This window comes from Urocitellus parryii, chromosome 1 (genome assembly GCF_045843805.1).
Source record: "Urocitellus parryii isolate mUroPar1 chromosome 1, mUroPar1.hap1, whole genome shotgun sequence".
Lineage (NCBI taxonomy): Eukaryota > Metazoa > Chordata > Mammalia > Rodentia > Sciuridae > Urocitellus > Urocitellus parryii.
The window spans coordinates 222,573,021-222,589,837 of NC_135531.1; the positions used below are offsets into that span (position 1 = coordinate 222,573,021).

Consider the following 16,817-nt stretch of genomic DNA (forward strand, 5'->3'; position numbering starts at 1 on the left):
CCTTTTCAAATTCAGGACAAAATATGTGAGGTTGAAGTTGGGGTCAGTAAATGCCATCATTTCCAAGATAATAAATAAATATCTCAGTGTAGCTTAGAAAAATAAGTACTTACTCTTAAGAACTAAAGAAACCATGTCTTCAAATTCAGAGAGAAGGTGCCCATCTTCAGCTTCTGAAGCAGATTAGAATGCGTAGCAAATGTCCTAGCTCGCTTTCTACCAAAAGGTAAATTTTCCAGAATGTCCTTCCACTTCTACCGAAAGCACTAAATTTTTAACACTCACTTAAAAAACCCTAAATACACATTATCATGGCATAATTTCTACTCTAACTTGACAAAAGAAGCATAGAGGGACAGCCATCAGCACCTCCTGTTGCTACCAATATTATGGAAGGCTCTCTGTGTTTATAAGTAACATGAGATGTTTTTCTATCTTTTCTAATGAATGTTGTTGTTCCCATTCCATGGACCTTCTAAAAGCCACCAAATCCATGGTCCAATTCCCTTTGAGTGTTACAGCACAATACAAACACTAGAACGAAACAACAATCACATGAAGATAGTATCATGAATAAAGAGTGATCCCGAATTATTGATTCCATATAGTTAAAAATCTGTTGTTGAACTATCAATACTGCTTACCAAGGCATACATAGTTTGTGCCTATATCTGACTCAAAACACCTCTAGAGAAATCAAGCTATATTAAATATGTTCCTGGTATCTTTTCTTCAATACCTAACTCTACTTGAGAGCTCTCTCTCTCTCTCTCTCTCTCTCTCTCTCTCTCTCTCTCTCTCTCTCTCTCTCTCTCTCTCAGAGAGAGATCCCCAATCCTTTAATCCAGAATTGCCAAACTTTCCTCAATAGAGCAGATATAAATATTTTAGGCTCTGCAGTGTATTTGGTTGCTTTCACAGTACTCAACTGTGCCTTGAAACATGAAAGCAGCCATAGATAACACATAAGTGAACGGGCATAGCTCTGTTGACTATACAACTTTATTCACAAAAAGAGGCAGTAGGCTATATTTATTCCACTACCCATACTTTACTGACCCTGCTTTTATAATCAGGAATGATGGTTAGGAACTCAGTTAAAGCCTTATTTAACTATGCTACCATATTTATGATTTGCAATAAACTATTATAGACCTAGATGTTAATATTTCATAATAGATATTAATATTTCCAAGTGTTGCCTGCTTACCACACTTGATAACACCCACTTACATCTATTTTGACTAGAATTGGATTATATTCCAAAAAATTATAACACATTTGTTTCCTAGAGTATAAGTAAAAATGAGCAGTAATTCAAACGTTAAGTGTATGAATCAATACAATTAATGTATACTGCACCAGTCATACCAAGAAAATGCTATTAGAAGCATATAAGGACCAAAAGGACTTTTATACATTAACAAGAGAAGCAAGTAAGTATTTGCAACTAAAAATTGCTTGACTTTAAAAGTATGAACTTCATTTTATGATTTACATCATATTTAATATCACTTTTTCTTTGAAAATTTAGGCATTTCTAATTCAGAAACAGGGGCAAAATCCAAGTGTAAAAACCACAAATTGATCTAATTTGACATTTCTAGCCATTTTTTCCTGCAGTTTTGATTGTTCTAATAATAGAAGAAAATGATATGGTTAATCTGCAATGAATCTGTCAACTGAAACACCTTATCATTTATTTAATACACACAATTTATCTCAAATGAACTCAATGATTGTCTGGAAAAATAAATCAATATCACTTGTAGTTAGGTTAAACTCCTCAGCATAAAATTAGATGACAGGCAAACACAAAAAAAATTTCAATAAAATCACTCTATAGTTTACATACCTGCCACCCAATCCACTGCAATGCCACGAATTCCATTTCCTCCTATCCCATATGTAACGATGTTTGTGAAAGAAGACCCATCTGGTTTGATTCTACGGATTGCATTGTAAGATGCCACAGAGCTGCTATAATCACACCAGTAAATAAAGCCAGAGGCCACATGGACATCCACATGTAGCACATTTCGCCCTAGAACATTTAGGAAAAGATCATCAGACAATGCCCAAACTGGAAACAGTGCTTTTAAACACCAGCACTTCCTCTCAAATACCCATTCCCAGCTCCTAGCTCTAACCATTCCCCTTGTTAGGAGGTGAACCTATTTGTTTACCAGTTATTTAAAACAAACATACTTACCAAATCTTGGCTTCTGAACAGTATTTCCTACAATAAGGAGCTACAGCTCCTGGGAGAAAGGGCTGATTATAAGTTTGGGACATCAATAGAGGTTTGGGAAAGGCATTAGCCTAGAATATCTTATGGTACCAAGAAACAAGGAAGCACTCAAACACTAATGGGATCATGTCAAAAAACAGGGAGCCACTTGAAGACAAGACTTTCCCTACCCAAGATGGATCAATCAGAGCATCCAAAGATTAATTATAATAATTGAACATAACACTAATTTTTGACAGCTGAAATTAACACCTTACAATTTATTTAACAAACATATAGATTATTTAATAAACATATAGATTAATCTGGGGGGCTGGGGTTGTAGCTCAGTGATAGAGCACGTGCCTCACACATGTGAGGCACTGGGTTTGATCTTCAGCACTATACAAAAATAAATAGATATTTAATAAATGTAATAAATAGGTATTGTGTTCATCTACCAAACTAAAAAAAAATATATATATATATATATATTTAAAAAAATAAATTGGGGTGGGAATTTTCCTTTATAGAGTATTATCTAGGAATGTAAAGAAATGATAGAATGAGAAAATCACCATTTATAATCCCCACTGAAATAATCACTGCAGACAAAAATCATCAATGGCTGCTTAAAAACAATGGGTAAAGGTGCTAGGCACCAAGATATTCACAGGACCAAAACATAACTCTATAGGGCTGGGGATATGGCTCAAGCGGTAGCGCGCTCGCCTGGCATGCGTGCGGCCCAGGTTCGATCCTCAGCACCACATACCAACAAAGATGTTGTGTCCGCCGAGAACTAAAAAAATAAATATTAAAAAATTCTCTCTCTCTCTCTCTCCTCTCTCTCTCTTTAAAAAAAAACATAACTCTATAGATTTCACAGTAATTAAAAGGGGGAATATACTATATAAAGGAGGGATTTTTGGTGACCAACTTAACCAAGAAATCAATCTTGAGTGTCACTACAAGCAGGACAAGTTATGTATATGATCTTCCTAATGAGATTCCATATCAAGTACACAGTACCACCTACCAAGTACTGCCAAATGTTTTTAACCTCAATATAATCAAGCAACTAGAGCTAACTTCCATTTGATAGGAAATGCAGAGTATAAACTGAGTGACAGATTAGATGACTTAAGGAAACAGACAAATCCTTCATGTAGAATTCTAAAAGACAATAGTTGATTTACCTCTTTAAAAAAAAATCAATGTCATTAAAAAAAACTAAGCAATTACTCCATATTAATGACAAATAAAGAGAACTTCCAAATGCAATGCATAACTATGGATTAGATCTTGGCTAGAACAAATCAACAGCTATATACAACTGGACAAATAATGTAAGTATCAGATAATAATACCCTTGGAGCTGCAAGCTAAATTAGATTGGGGGAAAGTGTCATGGTACCTGATATCTGATATTTGCTTTCAAAAGATTCATAAAAATGTGTGTATAAGTGTGTGTGTACATGTGTGTGTGGTTGTGTGTACATACATGTGCATACAGAGGGATTAAAAACTGAGAGGTGATGAAATGTTAACAACAGTTAAATTTTGGTGACAGGTATAAAAAGTCTGCTCTACCTTTTCTTTCAATTTTTCTGTTTGAGATTTTCCAAAATGAAAAGTAGGAAGAAATAAAATATTGATGTTTTAGTATCTTTACAAGATGATAAATTAGATCCACAACTTTTTAGAAACAAAAAGACAAAGATGAGTTGTGACAGCAGGTAAACATGAGCATGAGCAGGTACCAGGTGTGTATGTATCCTTCACCAGAGCCTTTCTGTCTGCACTGACCATTTCTCCTGCCCCTCCATTCCCTTCATCCTTTTTCTTTTCTTCCTACCCTCTATTCCTCTATTCTTACTTATGCCTTGTGACTCTCCTAAACTCTTAATTCCTCTTGTGGTAATGTATACCTGCAAAATTTGGCTCATCTAGGAGTCACGTTATCATTTTATACATTCAGAGTTCACAAGCAAAAAGAGGAGCAAAGATATGGTTATTAAGGAGTGACTGGTACTGTAAACTATTACTTCAATTCACCAAATATATGCTAATAAATCAGACCTCAGACTATTTCATTACTGTATTACATATTATTTAACTATTTTATTATTAAACTATTTCATTACTATATTAAATTTCATTAAAGTGTGCCCTCTACTCTAACTCTCTATTAACAGTCAGAAATAAGGGCACTGTAAACACTTCTTGAACTCAAGCGACTTTCTATATTGCTCTAGGTCTAGGGTCCTCGGGAATCAGCAACCTCTGCATGCCCTGGGAAAAGGTTAGGAATACAGATTACTACCCGTCCCCCAGTCTACTAATTCAGAAAAATCTAGGAATAGGGCTCTGATCTATGTTTAACAGTCCTCTCCAGATGATTCTGATACACATTAAAGTTTATAAACCACTCTAGGCTAAGACAGGTTATTTAAAGAGAAAGAGAAGCTTCATTATGTGCTGAATCTAAGCCTGAAGAAATGCTTTTATGATATCAAGGATTTCAGCTGGGCACCAGATGAAGTCAAGTCTTATTTCTGAGTTGGCGTACCTTGGCCGGCCACTGGCACCATGGCCTCTGAATGATCTGACAATTCCAAGCTAAAGCCTCTGATTGCATACAGCATCGAAACAACAATGAAAGAGTTATACGGAGAACAGGTCCGATTATCAGGATTGAGTTTAAATCCAGTGGCACAGGCGCAGGAGAACAGCCCTCCTGGTACAGGCAGGCAAATCTGCTGACAAGCATTCACATTGTTGCTACAGCCATTTGAGGATCCAGCAATGTCTAAATGAAATAAAAATCAGATTGTGACTTGATCCTACCTACTTGTCACTCCAACTCCAATTTTTAAAACTTTATTTTATTCTGCCCACCTATAACTAAAAAAAAAATCAATATTAAAAAATGAAGTGAAAAAAAAATAAAACTCAGTTACCAAATGATTCATTATAAAAATTAATAACACACATATGGTAGGTGGGTTAAAAGCCTAAAAGTAATATTGAGATACTGAAGCTTATGCAATAACACCTAAAAATATTAAAAGAATACCACAACTATTGCATAATAGTTATAAAATGGGGCATCAATTATTTTTCTTCCAGAAAGCATGCAAGAATTAGAAAAGTCAATATACAAATCTATTCATTTTTGCCCTCTTGACCTATGCACTGCCACTTAAAATTATATGAGTTTAATTACATGATGGATGTAATTATATGATGGATGTTTGTTTTAAACATATGTAATAAGAATACTTAAAAGGTATTTTTCCACATGCAAGAAAAATAAGCACCAAGCAACAAACCTAGGTTATAAGATAGGAAAGAAATTGACCATCTTTGGTTAGAAACTAAAAGCTATAGAATGCCCAAGCTATTTTTAAAATCTCTATTATAACACTAACATAAATGGACAAATTCAAAGCTAAAATATGTCTGAAAAAAATATATATTGAAATAGACAACATCTAAGAATAATCCTTTTAAGATTCTATCCTGTTAACATTTTCCCAGCAGATATCCAACCAATATTCTCTATTCTTGTTACTGGGCATAAAGCAGTAAACAAAACAGACAAGACATCTGTCCTTACAGAGGTTAGATTCAATAAGGAATGCAGACAATAAAAAAATAAATAAATAGATGATGTATCAGGGAGTGCTGAAGCAAAAGCAAATAGTTAAAAGTGATGGGAAAAGAATGGGAATAAGTTTATTCTGAAGACAATATGGTCTTTCAGATGATGTTTAACCATGCTTAAGGCATGGTCATCATTTAAAAAAATATATTCTGAGTAATTTCAATTCACATGTGCATATACACAGACCATGTGTGGACAGATCATTACAGAATGTGTAGAGTGTGAATCCACACCATACATCCATGAAGGTCTCTTAGTGGCAAATACTTACTGCGTCTATGATAAACTTGAAGACCCCTCAGATTTGGAACATTCTCTCTCAAGACTACTTTGTTGGCCCCAGAGGCCTTGTCAACTCTTTCGATGACCTCATACTGTTCATCAGTATAATATAGGAAGGAATCAAAGACTGCAATTCCCCATGGGTGGGAAAGATGGTGCACCAGGATCATTCGCTCTGTACCGTCCACATTTCCTCTTTCAATCTACAAAATCAGAGCTCTCATTAGTTTCACTGATTCATAGTGAAATGAAAGAACATTCTAAAGCTAATATTCTCCTAACAGTAATAACACCTCACACGTATAAGCCCTCTATTCTTTGTAGTGCTTTTTCTTATCTATTGTATGATTGGGGCATCACAAACTAGACTGAACAGGGGTTGGGTAAACATCAGTTTGAGTATTTCATTGATAATAAAGTCAGTTAGCTTTCTCAACTAGCACGGTGAAGAAAAGGGAGTTAAACCTCTAGTCCCTGAGTGTGATATTCTGGTCAAGGGTACCCTGAAATGTCTAATATCAGCCATCACATAGGAGCTGACTGACCCTGGCTTTAACGTTCACCAACAATTTCTGTAATAGAGATAGGAAAAGTCCCCCCGCCAATCACAGGGGAGCAAGACTAGATAGGAGCCAGATGGTGCTGTTATGTTAGAACAGGCAATAAGCCTTAGCCATAATGGCTTTGGTAAACTGGAAAAGAACCTACAAGAATGGAATTCCTCAGGGGAAATGAAAAGTCTTGTGCTTCTTGGAGAAAAATAAAATGTACCTGCAGCTATTTTCACTTCATTCCCAAAACCTGTTCCAAGTGCTTTCCCCGTGCTAGGATCTAAGCTGGGCATGAGGGAAACAAGTTCTGACTTACTGCCTCACTAGACAAAGGAACCAGCAGATTCATGATGGGATTATGCCCCAGAAACTATGGAACATTCCAGAGGCTACAGTACAAGGAACCTGAGTCTCAGAGTTGCTGGTGACCAGACCAGATTAGCTGAATGAGCTCAGTTTTCTGATGGAATTTTTTGGGTCTTCTAGGTATAGAATCATATCATTGGCAAATAGTGCTAATTTGAATTCTTCTTTTCCTAGTCCTATCCCTTTAATTTCTTTCCTCTGTCTAATTGCTCTGGCCAGTGTTTCAAGAACTATGTTAAATAGAAGTGGTGAAAGAGGACAGCCCTGTCTTATTCCAGTTTTTAGGGGGAATGCTCTCCATTTTTCTCCATTTAGAATGATGTTGGCCTGGAGCTTAGCATAGATAGCTTTTACAATGCTGAGATATGTTCCCGTTATCCCTAGTTGTTAGTTGTTGAACAGAAAATGAACTGAGAGGAAAACCTACTGCACAGTATTACGGAGATCGTCAGCATCAAAGATTAGAAATGACTACTGTTTAGAAAGCAAGGAAGAGTCTAGCACATATTCTTCATTCAAAGCAATGCTAAATTGATCAGTTATTTTTATCAAGCACTTCCTATGTGCCTCATCTCAGCTCAGCTGCATGAGCGTAGCAGTAAAGGTCAAGAACTATTTCAATGAAAGTTCATAATTCCTGTTCCTTATTAAAGGATTTAATGAACTTGATCTTGGAGTTTAAAATTACCAGTAAAGGAAATTTCATACATGCATCAACCATATTTGGACATTAGAGAAGAATCTGTAGCTAAGAGAGGATGCTGACCTCAGAAGCTTACAGCCCTCTCTCCCTCTGCTCTCTGCAATGAGAGACTCTAGAGTATTTTCAAAGAAAAGCATTAAAATCACTAAAACATGAAATAAATATCTCTAAAGGACAAATATGAACTGACAAATGGAGTTAATTTATCCTGGAAAATTAACTTTAACTTTTGGAAAAACCAAGAGTTAGTGTGTGGGGCAGAGAGGATTAATGAATAGCATTCTCTAGGGAACTGTTATATCCATACTATGAATCAGACTTCAACTAGGGCACAATTTGAATAAGGGAGAGAAGTTACTGGAAGACAGGGCAGTAAATACTGGTCAAGTTGTCAGACAACTTAGCACGTTCAGAATCAGCACTCCAGCTCAGCAGGGAAGAACCAAGAGTGCTCAGGGTGCTCGTACCACTCCTCTGCTGGTGACTCCCCAGTAGAGTTTCTGCTCCTTGATGTCAAGGGTGATAACCTCCAGGTGTTCAAGGTTCCCAGTGAAGAGAATTTTTAAAGATGTACCATCCATGTTAGCACTTGCAATCTTGGCAGGAACCCCACTGTCCGTTCCTTGATCTGACCAGTACAGTTTCCTACAACCGTGAAAAACACCAGCATTTAACAACAGGTAGATATGAGGGTGAATGGCATATATAACTTAAATATTTCATGAAAAATGTTTCTTTAGTTTTTAATTTAAAATATGTTTTATTTTTAAATTTGTTATAGATGACAGCAGAATGCATTACAATTCATATTACACATATAGAGCACAATTTTTCATACCTCTGGTTGTATAAAAAGTAGTCACACCATTCGTGTCTTCATACATGTACTTAGGGTAATGATGTTCATCTCTTTCCTACCTCCGTGTCCCCTCATTTCTCCTCCCTCCACGTTGCCCTATCTAGAGTTCATCTCATCCCCCCATGCCCCACCCTAACCCCATTATGAATCAGCTTCCTTAAATCAGAGAAGTCATTCAGCATTTGGTTTTTGGGACTGGCTAACTTCACTTAGCATTATATTCTCCAACTCCATCCATTTGCCTGCAAATGCCATGATTTTATTCTCTTATAGTGCTGAATAATGATAATATTCCGTTTTGTATATATACCACATTCTTTATCCATTCATCTATTGAAGGGCATCTAGGTTGCTTCCACAGTTTAGCTATTATGAATTGTGCTGCTGTTAACATTGATGTGGCTGTGTCCCCTGGAGTATGCTGTTTTTAAGTCCTGTTTCTTGTTCTCAAGGTGCTTACAGTCCAATGGAGGAATCTGAAACATCAGTGTCTTGTATACAATATGTTATGAGCACTTAACCAGTGTTCTATCAATGTCTACATAATTCCCTAGTTAATTTGGGGGTGTGGGCAGAGGCTTTAAAATTGGTATCCAAAACAGGATTTTCCATTGGTGGCTAAACTTTAGCTTGTATGACAGGTGGGAAGCTGATGACAACAGACTACATCAATTGCCAATCCCTCTTCAGAGAATCACATAAAACCCAGTACACTGGGAAGGCCAAAGTCTGTATAAAAAATTGCCAAGTATATCCCTGCTCACTAATCAAATCTCAATTCTCTTCCACATCACCATCTACCACAAGACCAGCTACTATCTTGATCTGATCTCTATTATGAAAAATGATAAGCTTTGCAGGGTGCAGTGGCACATGCCTATCATCCAGCAGGTGGGGAGGCTGAGGCAGTTCAAAGCCAGCCTCAGCAACTTAGTGAGATCCTGTCTCTAAATAAAATTTTAAAAAGGATTGGGAATGTGGCTCAATGGTTAAGTGTCCCTAGATTCAATCTCCAGTACCCACCCCCCCACCCCCCTCTGCAAAAGAAAAGTTTTGAAATTCAATGCAAAATACAAGAGAATGCATAAAACATTCCTGGGAAAGTAGAATACCATTAGCATGCTCACATCAGGGAGTAACTATGACTTTCTTCTCTTCGTATATCACAGTGAAACCAATGAACTATATTCGCTATGTTCACATACAGCATTACCACATCTGAGATATATGAAAATTCATTACAATATTTGAAGGGCTGCTTTCCATTTTCACTGACAACATGATTTTTTTTAAATCCAAGTTTTAATCCTCTTTTTACCTCATCTCCTGCTACAGCCTCAAGATGTAATCTTTCTACACCTTTTCTCAAAGTACTCAAGGCCTTTAATGCAAATAGTCTTTTTTCATATATCCACCATCCAATCAATAGACTCATCTCATTGACTTCTCTTCAGCTCTAGGTTTCTCTGCCTCTAAGTTCACAAACTTGAAATTATCTGCTTTGAATAAAATCTTCCATCCCTTCCATGCTCCAATTTTACTTTTCCTGTTAAACTTGTTCTTTGACCTTAAACTGCCTGAATTCCCAACTCTTCTGTCTTTCTGCATCCAGACCTCATTGTAGCCATTTTGATATTATTCTTATTTATCTCTTGAACTCACGTTGTTTCTATCTTGCTAATTTCTAACTCCTAGTTCCTAGTTCCTGTTTTTCCCTCTCCTCCCCCATTTTTCCCTATGTTTGCTAAACAAAGCACAAAGTAGAGTAGTAGAATGAGGATTCTCATCCCTCCCTGACTTTATGTCAAGTTCCCCATACTGTCCCTAACAAGTCATTTCTATTCTTCATAAATTCCTGTTTCCTTCCCCCTTAACTTTCACTCTCAATTATGTCTTAATCAGTGAATTTTTGTCTACTCCCACAAATATGCTCAGGCTCCCCTAGTCTAAAAACAAGTTTCCTGTTATATCTGAACTACAAGTTTATCTTTCCCTAATTCTTCAATACAACACTCATAAGAGAGTAGTCTAACCTTTTTACCCTTTCTATCTTGATTGAACTTCCTCTCCCAGATGTCACCAGGGACTCTATAATTGCCTCAACCATTTACTCAACCATTTATTAGTGATCATCCACAGTGATATTTTTCTGTAGCAAAAGATTAATGACACTGACCATAACTTTCTCAAGGCTGTTTCTTTACTGAGCATCCAAAACACAGACACAAGTCTCTGACCTGTTTCTCTTCCCACTTCTGAAGAATCTAAGCCTTTCTAATTGCTTCCCAACCCAACTGCTGTTCTATGCTACTTGAACATGATCTCGCTTTTCTATCCCTTTGCTCTTGACATTAATCCCTTCCATCATGGGTGATTCCTCCAAAGCCAACTCTGCCTATTAAATCCTATGGCTGCTTTAAGACCCAGGCCAAATGACCTGGATTATTGATATTTATACACAGGTTTTATCCTTCTTTTTAAGCTATAAATTCTTGACATTGCAGATTATGACTTTATTCATCCTTGAGTCTGCTCCCATGTCAGAGACTGCTTCTGCTCGCTAAAATCAATGTCTTCCTTAACTTTCTGGATAAAAAGCTAGACTCATTTCCTTCCTAGCAGGCAGCTATGTTCCAGTGACTGAATCCTAGTTGAAGGAATGTGAGCTGAGTGATGTTCACTATTTGTAGGTCTGGCCCATAAGAACCTCCCAGCACATTCCTGAATGTTCCTTTCTTTACTACTCCGAAGATATTGACACTCAAAATGACCTTGGAAACCTCCTCCTGAAGACAGCAAAGCCCCCATCAGCCGGGTCCCTGAATGACTATACAGAATAACTTCCTCCCATCCTCTGCCCAAGCTCTGGTGCCCACATGGAAAACCAATGAATTATTTCCTCTGAACCATTACATATTTTGGCACTTACGTGCTTCCACAGTTAGCCTGTCTTAACTAATACACTACCTGGCAATAGGTGTACAATACATAAATTTCATATGAATAAAAAAATGAATAATTGGACTCAGGTTTCAAGAATGGAACTTCAAATCAAGGAGGTCCTTCTTCTAGGAAGGATAACTGAAAACTAGGACCAGCCAGAAAGCACAGAATGAAATTTTTACTTTGATGGATTGAATTTAGTTAGTATGTCATCCTTATTTGAGCACTAATACAAACTACTCCTTCAGTTCCCTTCAAGGGCTAAGAATCTGATGACCTCCAAATAGAAAGTCCAAAATCCACTTGGAATGAAATGACTACTTCTTTAAAAACAAAAAATGAATGCTCATACTCTACAACTTGTTATTTCTGGTTTATAATACAAAAAAAATGAAGAAACAAAATTAATAACTGATTAAACTGACTGGCAGACTAGTCTGTATCCAATAAGACCTGTTCTTCTAGAGTCCCTGTGGCCAGCCTCTCTCCACCCCAGTCCCGACCAATCTTTCTACCACACAGATTCAATCCTTTCACTGCCTCAAAATTCTCTACTGTCTCTACTTACTTAAAAGAATAAAATCCAATCCACAGCATAACATTAAAGCCCCCCCCACACAATTTGTCTCCAAATGACCTTAGCGGCTGTATCACCATTGTGGTCAACTGCCCCCTACTCTTAAGCTTCTGGTTCAGCCCCTCCCACAATCATGCTAAATCCCATCATGCTCCTTTGCCTTGCCCACCCTCTGGCCTCACCTACCACTCCCCAGATTCAACCCACTCTCCACCTACAGGAAGCCTCTCATCCTTCAAGGTCTGCTGCCAATGACCTTAGTTCCCTTAGAGCTTTCAGTGTTCATTCAAAGTCAGAATGCATTGTAAGTCTTATAATTCTACTTTTCAATTCCTAAAGTTCTTGATTTGGAATTAACTTTCAGTCCAGTGTTATTAATTTGAAGAACACAGAACAAAGTATAAATTATATTCTTCACATTAAATACAGCTCAAAGCTATTTCTCGTCCTCACTGAGGTCTATAGTTTTCAAATGTTGACATAGGAAATCAGAAAATGCCCTAAGGAACATGTTGTTATGAACATGTGTGCCACTCACCCACGGGCAGGATCAACAGTTATGCCTATTGGAACACCTACTCCAAGAGCTGTGCCATCATTGGTGATCAGTGTTTTTCTGTATCTGGTGTTTCCCCGGAGTGTCAACACCTAAAGAACAAAGTCACTTATTAGAACTGAATTTCATTCTGGAAAACAAACACAGTTGAAATGAAGAACTTACACAAGAAATGCTAAAGCGTGATTAGGGATGAATGAGAAACAATTGCTAGAGATTAGGGTGATCTCTAATCACATTTGAGGGCTTCAATAAATCAGTCCAATAGGAAATTAAGAGTTTCTCACCATCGCTAGCAGTCAGAGAAATGCAAATCAAAACCACCCTAAGATACCATCTCACTCCAGTAATATTGGCAGCCATTATGAAGTCAAACAACAACAAGTGCTGGTGAGGATGTGGGGAAAAGGGTACACTTGTTCATTGTTGGTGGGACTGCAAATTGGTGCAGCCAATTTGGAAAGCAGTATGGAGATTTCTTGGAAAGCTGGGAATGGAACCACCATTTGACCCAGCTATTCCCCTTCTCGTTCTATTCCCTAAAGACCTAAAAAGAACATGCTACAGGGACACTGCTACATCGATGCTCATAGCAGCACAATTCACAATAGCAAGATTGTGGAATCAGCCTAGATGCCCTTCAATAGACGAATGGATTAAAAAAATGTGGCATTTATACACTATGGAGTATTACTCTGCATTAAAAAATGACAAAATTGTAGAATTTGGAGGGAAATGGATGGCATTAGAGCAGATTATGCTAAGTGAAGCCAGCCCATCCCTAAAAAACAAATGCCAAATGTCTTCTTTGATATAAGGAGAGTAACTAAGAACAGAGTAGGGACAAAGAGCATGAGAAGAAGATTAACATTAAACAGGGATGAGGGTGGGAGGGAAAGGGAGAGAGAAGGGAAATTGCATGGAAATGGAAGGAGACCCTCAGGGTTATACAAAAGTACATACAAGAGGAAGTGGAGGGAAAGGGAAAAATAATACAAGGAGGAGAAATGAATTATAGTAGATGGGGTAGAGAGAGAAGAGGGGAGGGAAGGGGAGGGGAGCAGGGATAGTAGAGGATAGGAAAGGCAGCAGAATACAACAAACACTAGTATGGCAATATGTAAATCAATGGAAATTTAACTGATGTGATTCTGCAATCTGTATACGGGGTAAAAATGGGAGTTCATAACCCACTTGAATCAAAGTGTGAAATATGATATATCAAGAACTATGTAATGTTTTGAACAACCAACAATAAAAAAAATTTAAAAAAAGAGTTTCAAGAAAGGCAAAATCACCTTCCAAATTCTTATTTTCAATGCACCCAAAATTTTAGGAGAAGGAACTAAGATGGATGAGAGAGATTCAAATGGATAAACATACAGAACCACTGCCTAGAGAGATTGCAGAATGCCTTCAGAAGCAGCGGAGAGAATTCCCTAGAAGACATAGGAGCCTCACAGCTTCCTGTGCCCCAGTGACAGAGCCATGGCACTAAGGGGCCCATGACTGCAAACAGTTGCTCAAAGCAGTCCAAATCCACTCAGAGTTCAGAGAATTCTGTTTCAAATCAATAGCCTGAGTTAAAACACAAATCTTTGCCCTGCCAGGTCCTGACCAAATGACCTGAGGCAAGAAATCCACCTCTGAATATAGTTCCTTCACCAGTAAAATGTGGGTTTTAACAGCAACTTCAGGCTAGAATTCACAGGACTGAAAGATAATATAGGGAAAGCACTCAGACCAGTGCACAGCATGACTGTGTTTAATACATGTCTCCTATTTTTTATTGGTCCATTCATGGGTCACTTGCTATGTGCTAGGCATTATTAATTACATATTCCCATCCTCACAAATAAGTTTGTGAGAGAGATACTACTATTATTATGCTCATATTATGGATGATGAGAAAGAGAACTGCAGAATGAAATTGACCAATTGTGCTATGTACATGAATGAATTCCATCTTTATGGCTATCTATAAAGCACCAATTAAAAATCAATCAATAAATAGAAAAAAGACTAGTAGAGTAGAGGAAGGGGAGCAGGGAGAGGGAGGAGGGGAGGGAAAGAGGAAGTACTGGGGTCTGAAATGGAACAAATTATACTCCATGCATGTCTGAGTAAATCAAAACGAACCTCATGACTATGTATAATTACAATCACTAATAAAAACAGTTGTTAAAAGGAGGCCTAGGGAGGTTTAGTGGCTTTCCCAAAGCCACCATTTTAGTTATTATTGTTGTAATCACAATGTTAACAAGACATGCTAGAAACCTGGATTATCAGACTAGCAGCATGTTTCTTAGGGGAATGCAGCTATTTTAATATGCATCTGAGACGGTTGGAGAGACACCTAGTAAGGAATTAGAAAATGCCTGTTGACTTGCATCAGGGCTTTCTACAAAACTGCCTTGAAGTACAAATAGATTATTTGTATGTCTGCTTCTCTCCCTCCCCTCTCCCCCACCACACACACACACACACACTCACACACACACACACACACACACACACACACACCCTCTTCTCTCCCTTATTTTCTCTCAGTTTCTCTCTCTCTCCTATCTCATGTCTTTTGCTCCCGCTTGGACTAAGATAATTTTCCTCTTTCCAGTCTGCCTCTCTCTCCTCTTCCTAGGCCTAAGGATCTCTTTGGTTCAAAATCAAGTTCCTCTCTGTTTTGCAGACTGCATCTCTCACCGCCATTCTGAGGGCTTCACTTTTCAGCTAAAAGCTCTTCAGTCCTTTAGTGCATAGACACACAGCTACCCCTAGTGGAGAACAATTTCTTCAACCTTTCTTTTCTATTGTCAAGCTGGAATTAAATGGCAATTACCAACGCTGAAAGAGCATACAAATAATAAGTGAACACTAGTCCAGTTTTCTTAACTAATATAACATTCACCTGAAAGAATTGTTTAAATTTATATCACTTAAGAAAAAATACAATAAAAACATTAAAAGGGCCATTTTCCCTTGGATCTTTATTCTCTTTTGGACCTTCTAAATACATTGATAATTTGAGGGAAATGGCACTCTGTATTCACAAAATGCCATAAAATACTTTTACTTATGGAGCCATTACCTGATTTCACAGATAAGGAAATGGAGGCACAAAGAAGTAATGTGTCCAAGGCCAAACAGCTCACAAACAGCAATTGTTTCTCATTCATCCCTAATCACAGAGCTATCCCCAAGTCATAAAAATGCATTTTCATATTTCAGGGTCTTCATTTAAGTGTTTATCTCTGACTGGGATGCCTCTTCCCTACTTTTTCATTGGAAGAAACAAGTATTGGTCATTCTTCAAGGCTCATCTCACAAGTCACCACTAACAGAAAGCCAACTCCTCTTTCCCTTCATTTCTACCTCTGACCTGAGACCTGGCACTTTATATTCACTGCTTTATCACACTGAAGCAAAGTTATTTGTTTATGTGTCTCTCAAATGGGTTAGAAAAAATACTTTATTCACTTTTGATCACTCAGGACACACCATGGGACTAACCCATAGAAAACATTTGCTAGTGATTGTTGAATGAGTGACCGATAGGAGTTGGCAGGATGGACTCAAGAGTAAGGTCTCTGGACTCCAAATCTGAAAGTCTTTCCCTGGGCTACAAGGCACTGGGGCACTATTACAAACTTTAGGTTTATGTGGCTGAAGTGGCCTTAACAAGACACACACAACACACTCAGTTATTCTCCAGTGGACAGCCTTTTCATTATACCTAACTAATGGAGAAGACTTGTTCCCTGCTTTGGAAGAACTTCCAGGTTAAAAGACAAGAACCCCATTTATGACATGGTGGCACACACCTATAATCCCAGTGGCTCAGGGGGCTGAGACAGGAGGATCACGAGTTCAAAGCCAGCCTCAGCAACAGTGAGGCACTAAGTAACTCAGTGAGACCCTGTCTCTAAGTAAAATACAAAAATGGAGCTGGGGATGTGGCTCAGTGTGGAGTGCCCCTGAGTTCAATCCCAAGCACACACACACACACAAAAAAAAAAAAAAAAAAGAAAACCATTTACCAAGTAAGGAACTGAGAGACACAAAAAGAGCATAATAATTGTC

The 16,817-nt window shown here is 37.8% G+C and overlaps 1 protein-coding gene across 1 annotated transcript in view; it reads right to left on the reverse strand.

Annotated features, from left to right (window-relative positions):
• The window catches only part of Lrp2 (LDL receptor related protein 2), a 190,914-nt gene that overhangs the window by 72,049 nt on the left and 102,048 nt on the right, over positions 1-16,817 (reverse strand). The window contains exons 36-40 of the mRNA XM_077794842.1: positions 12,720-12,829; positions 8,270-8,447; positions 6,172-6,385; positions 4,803-5,042; positions 1,856-2,044 (exon numbers count right to left, since the gene is read on the reverse strand). Coding sequence (XP_077650968.1) covers positions 1,856-2,044; positions 4,803-5,042; positions 6,172-6,385; positions 8,270-8,447; positions 12,720-12,829 — 931 coding nt within the window. The remainder of the gene's footprint in view (positions 1-1,855; positions 2,045-4,802; positions 5,043-6,171; positions 6,386-8,269; positions 8,448-12,719; positions 12,830-16,817) is intronic.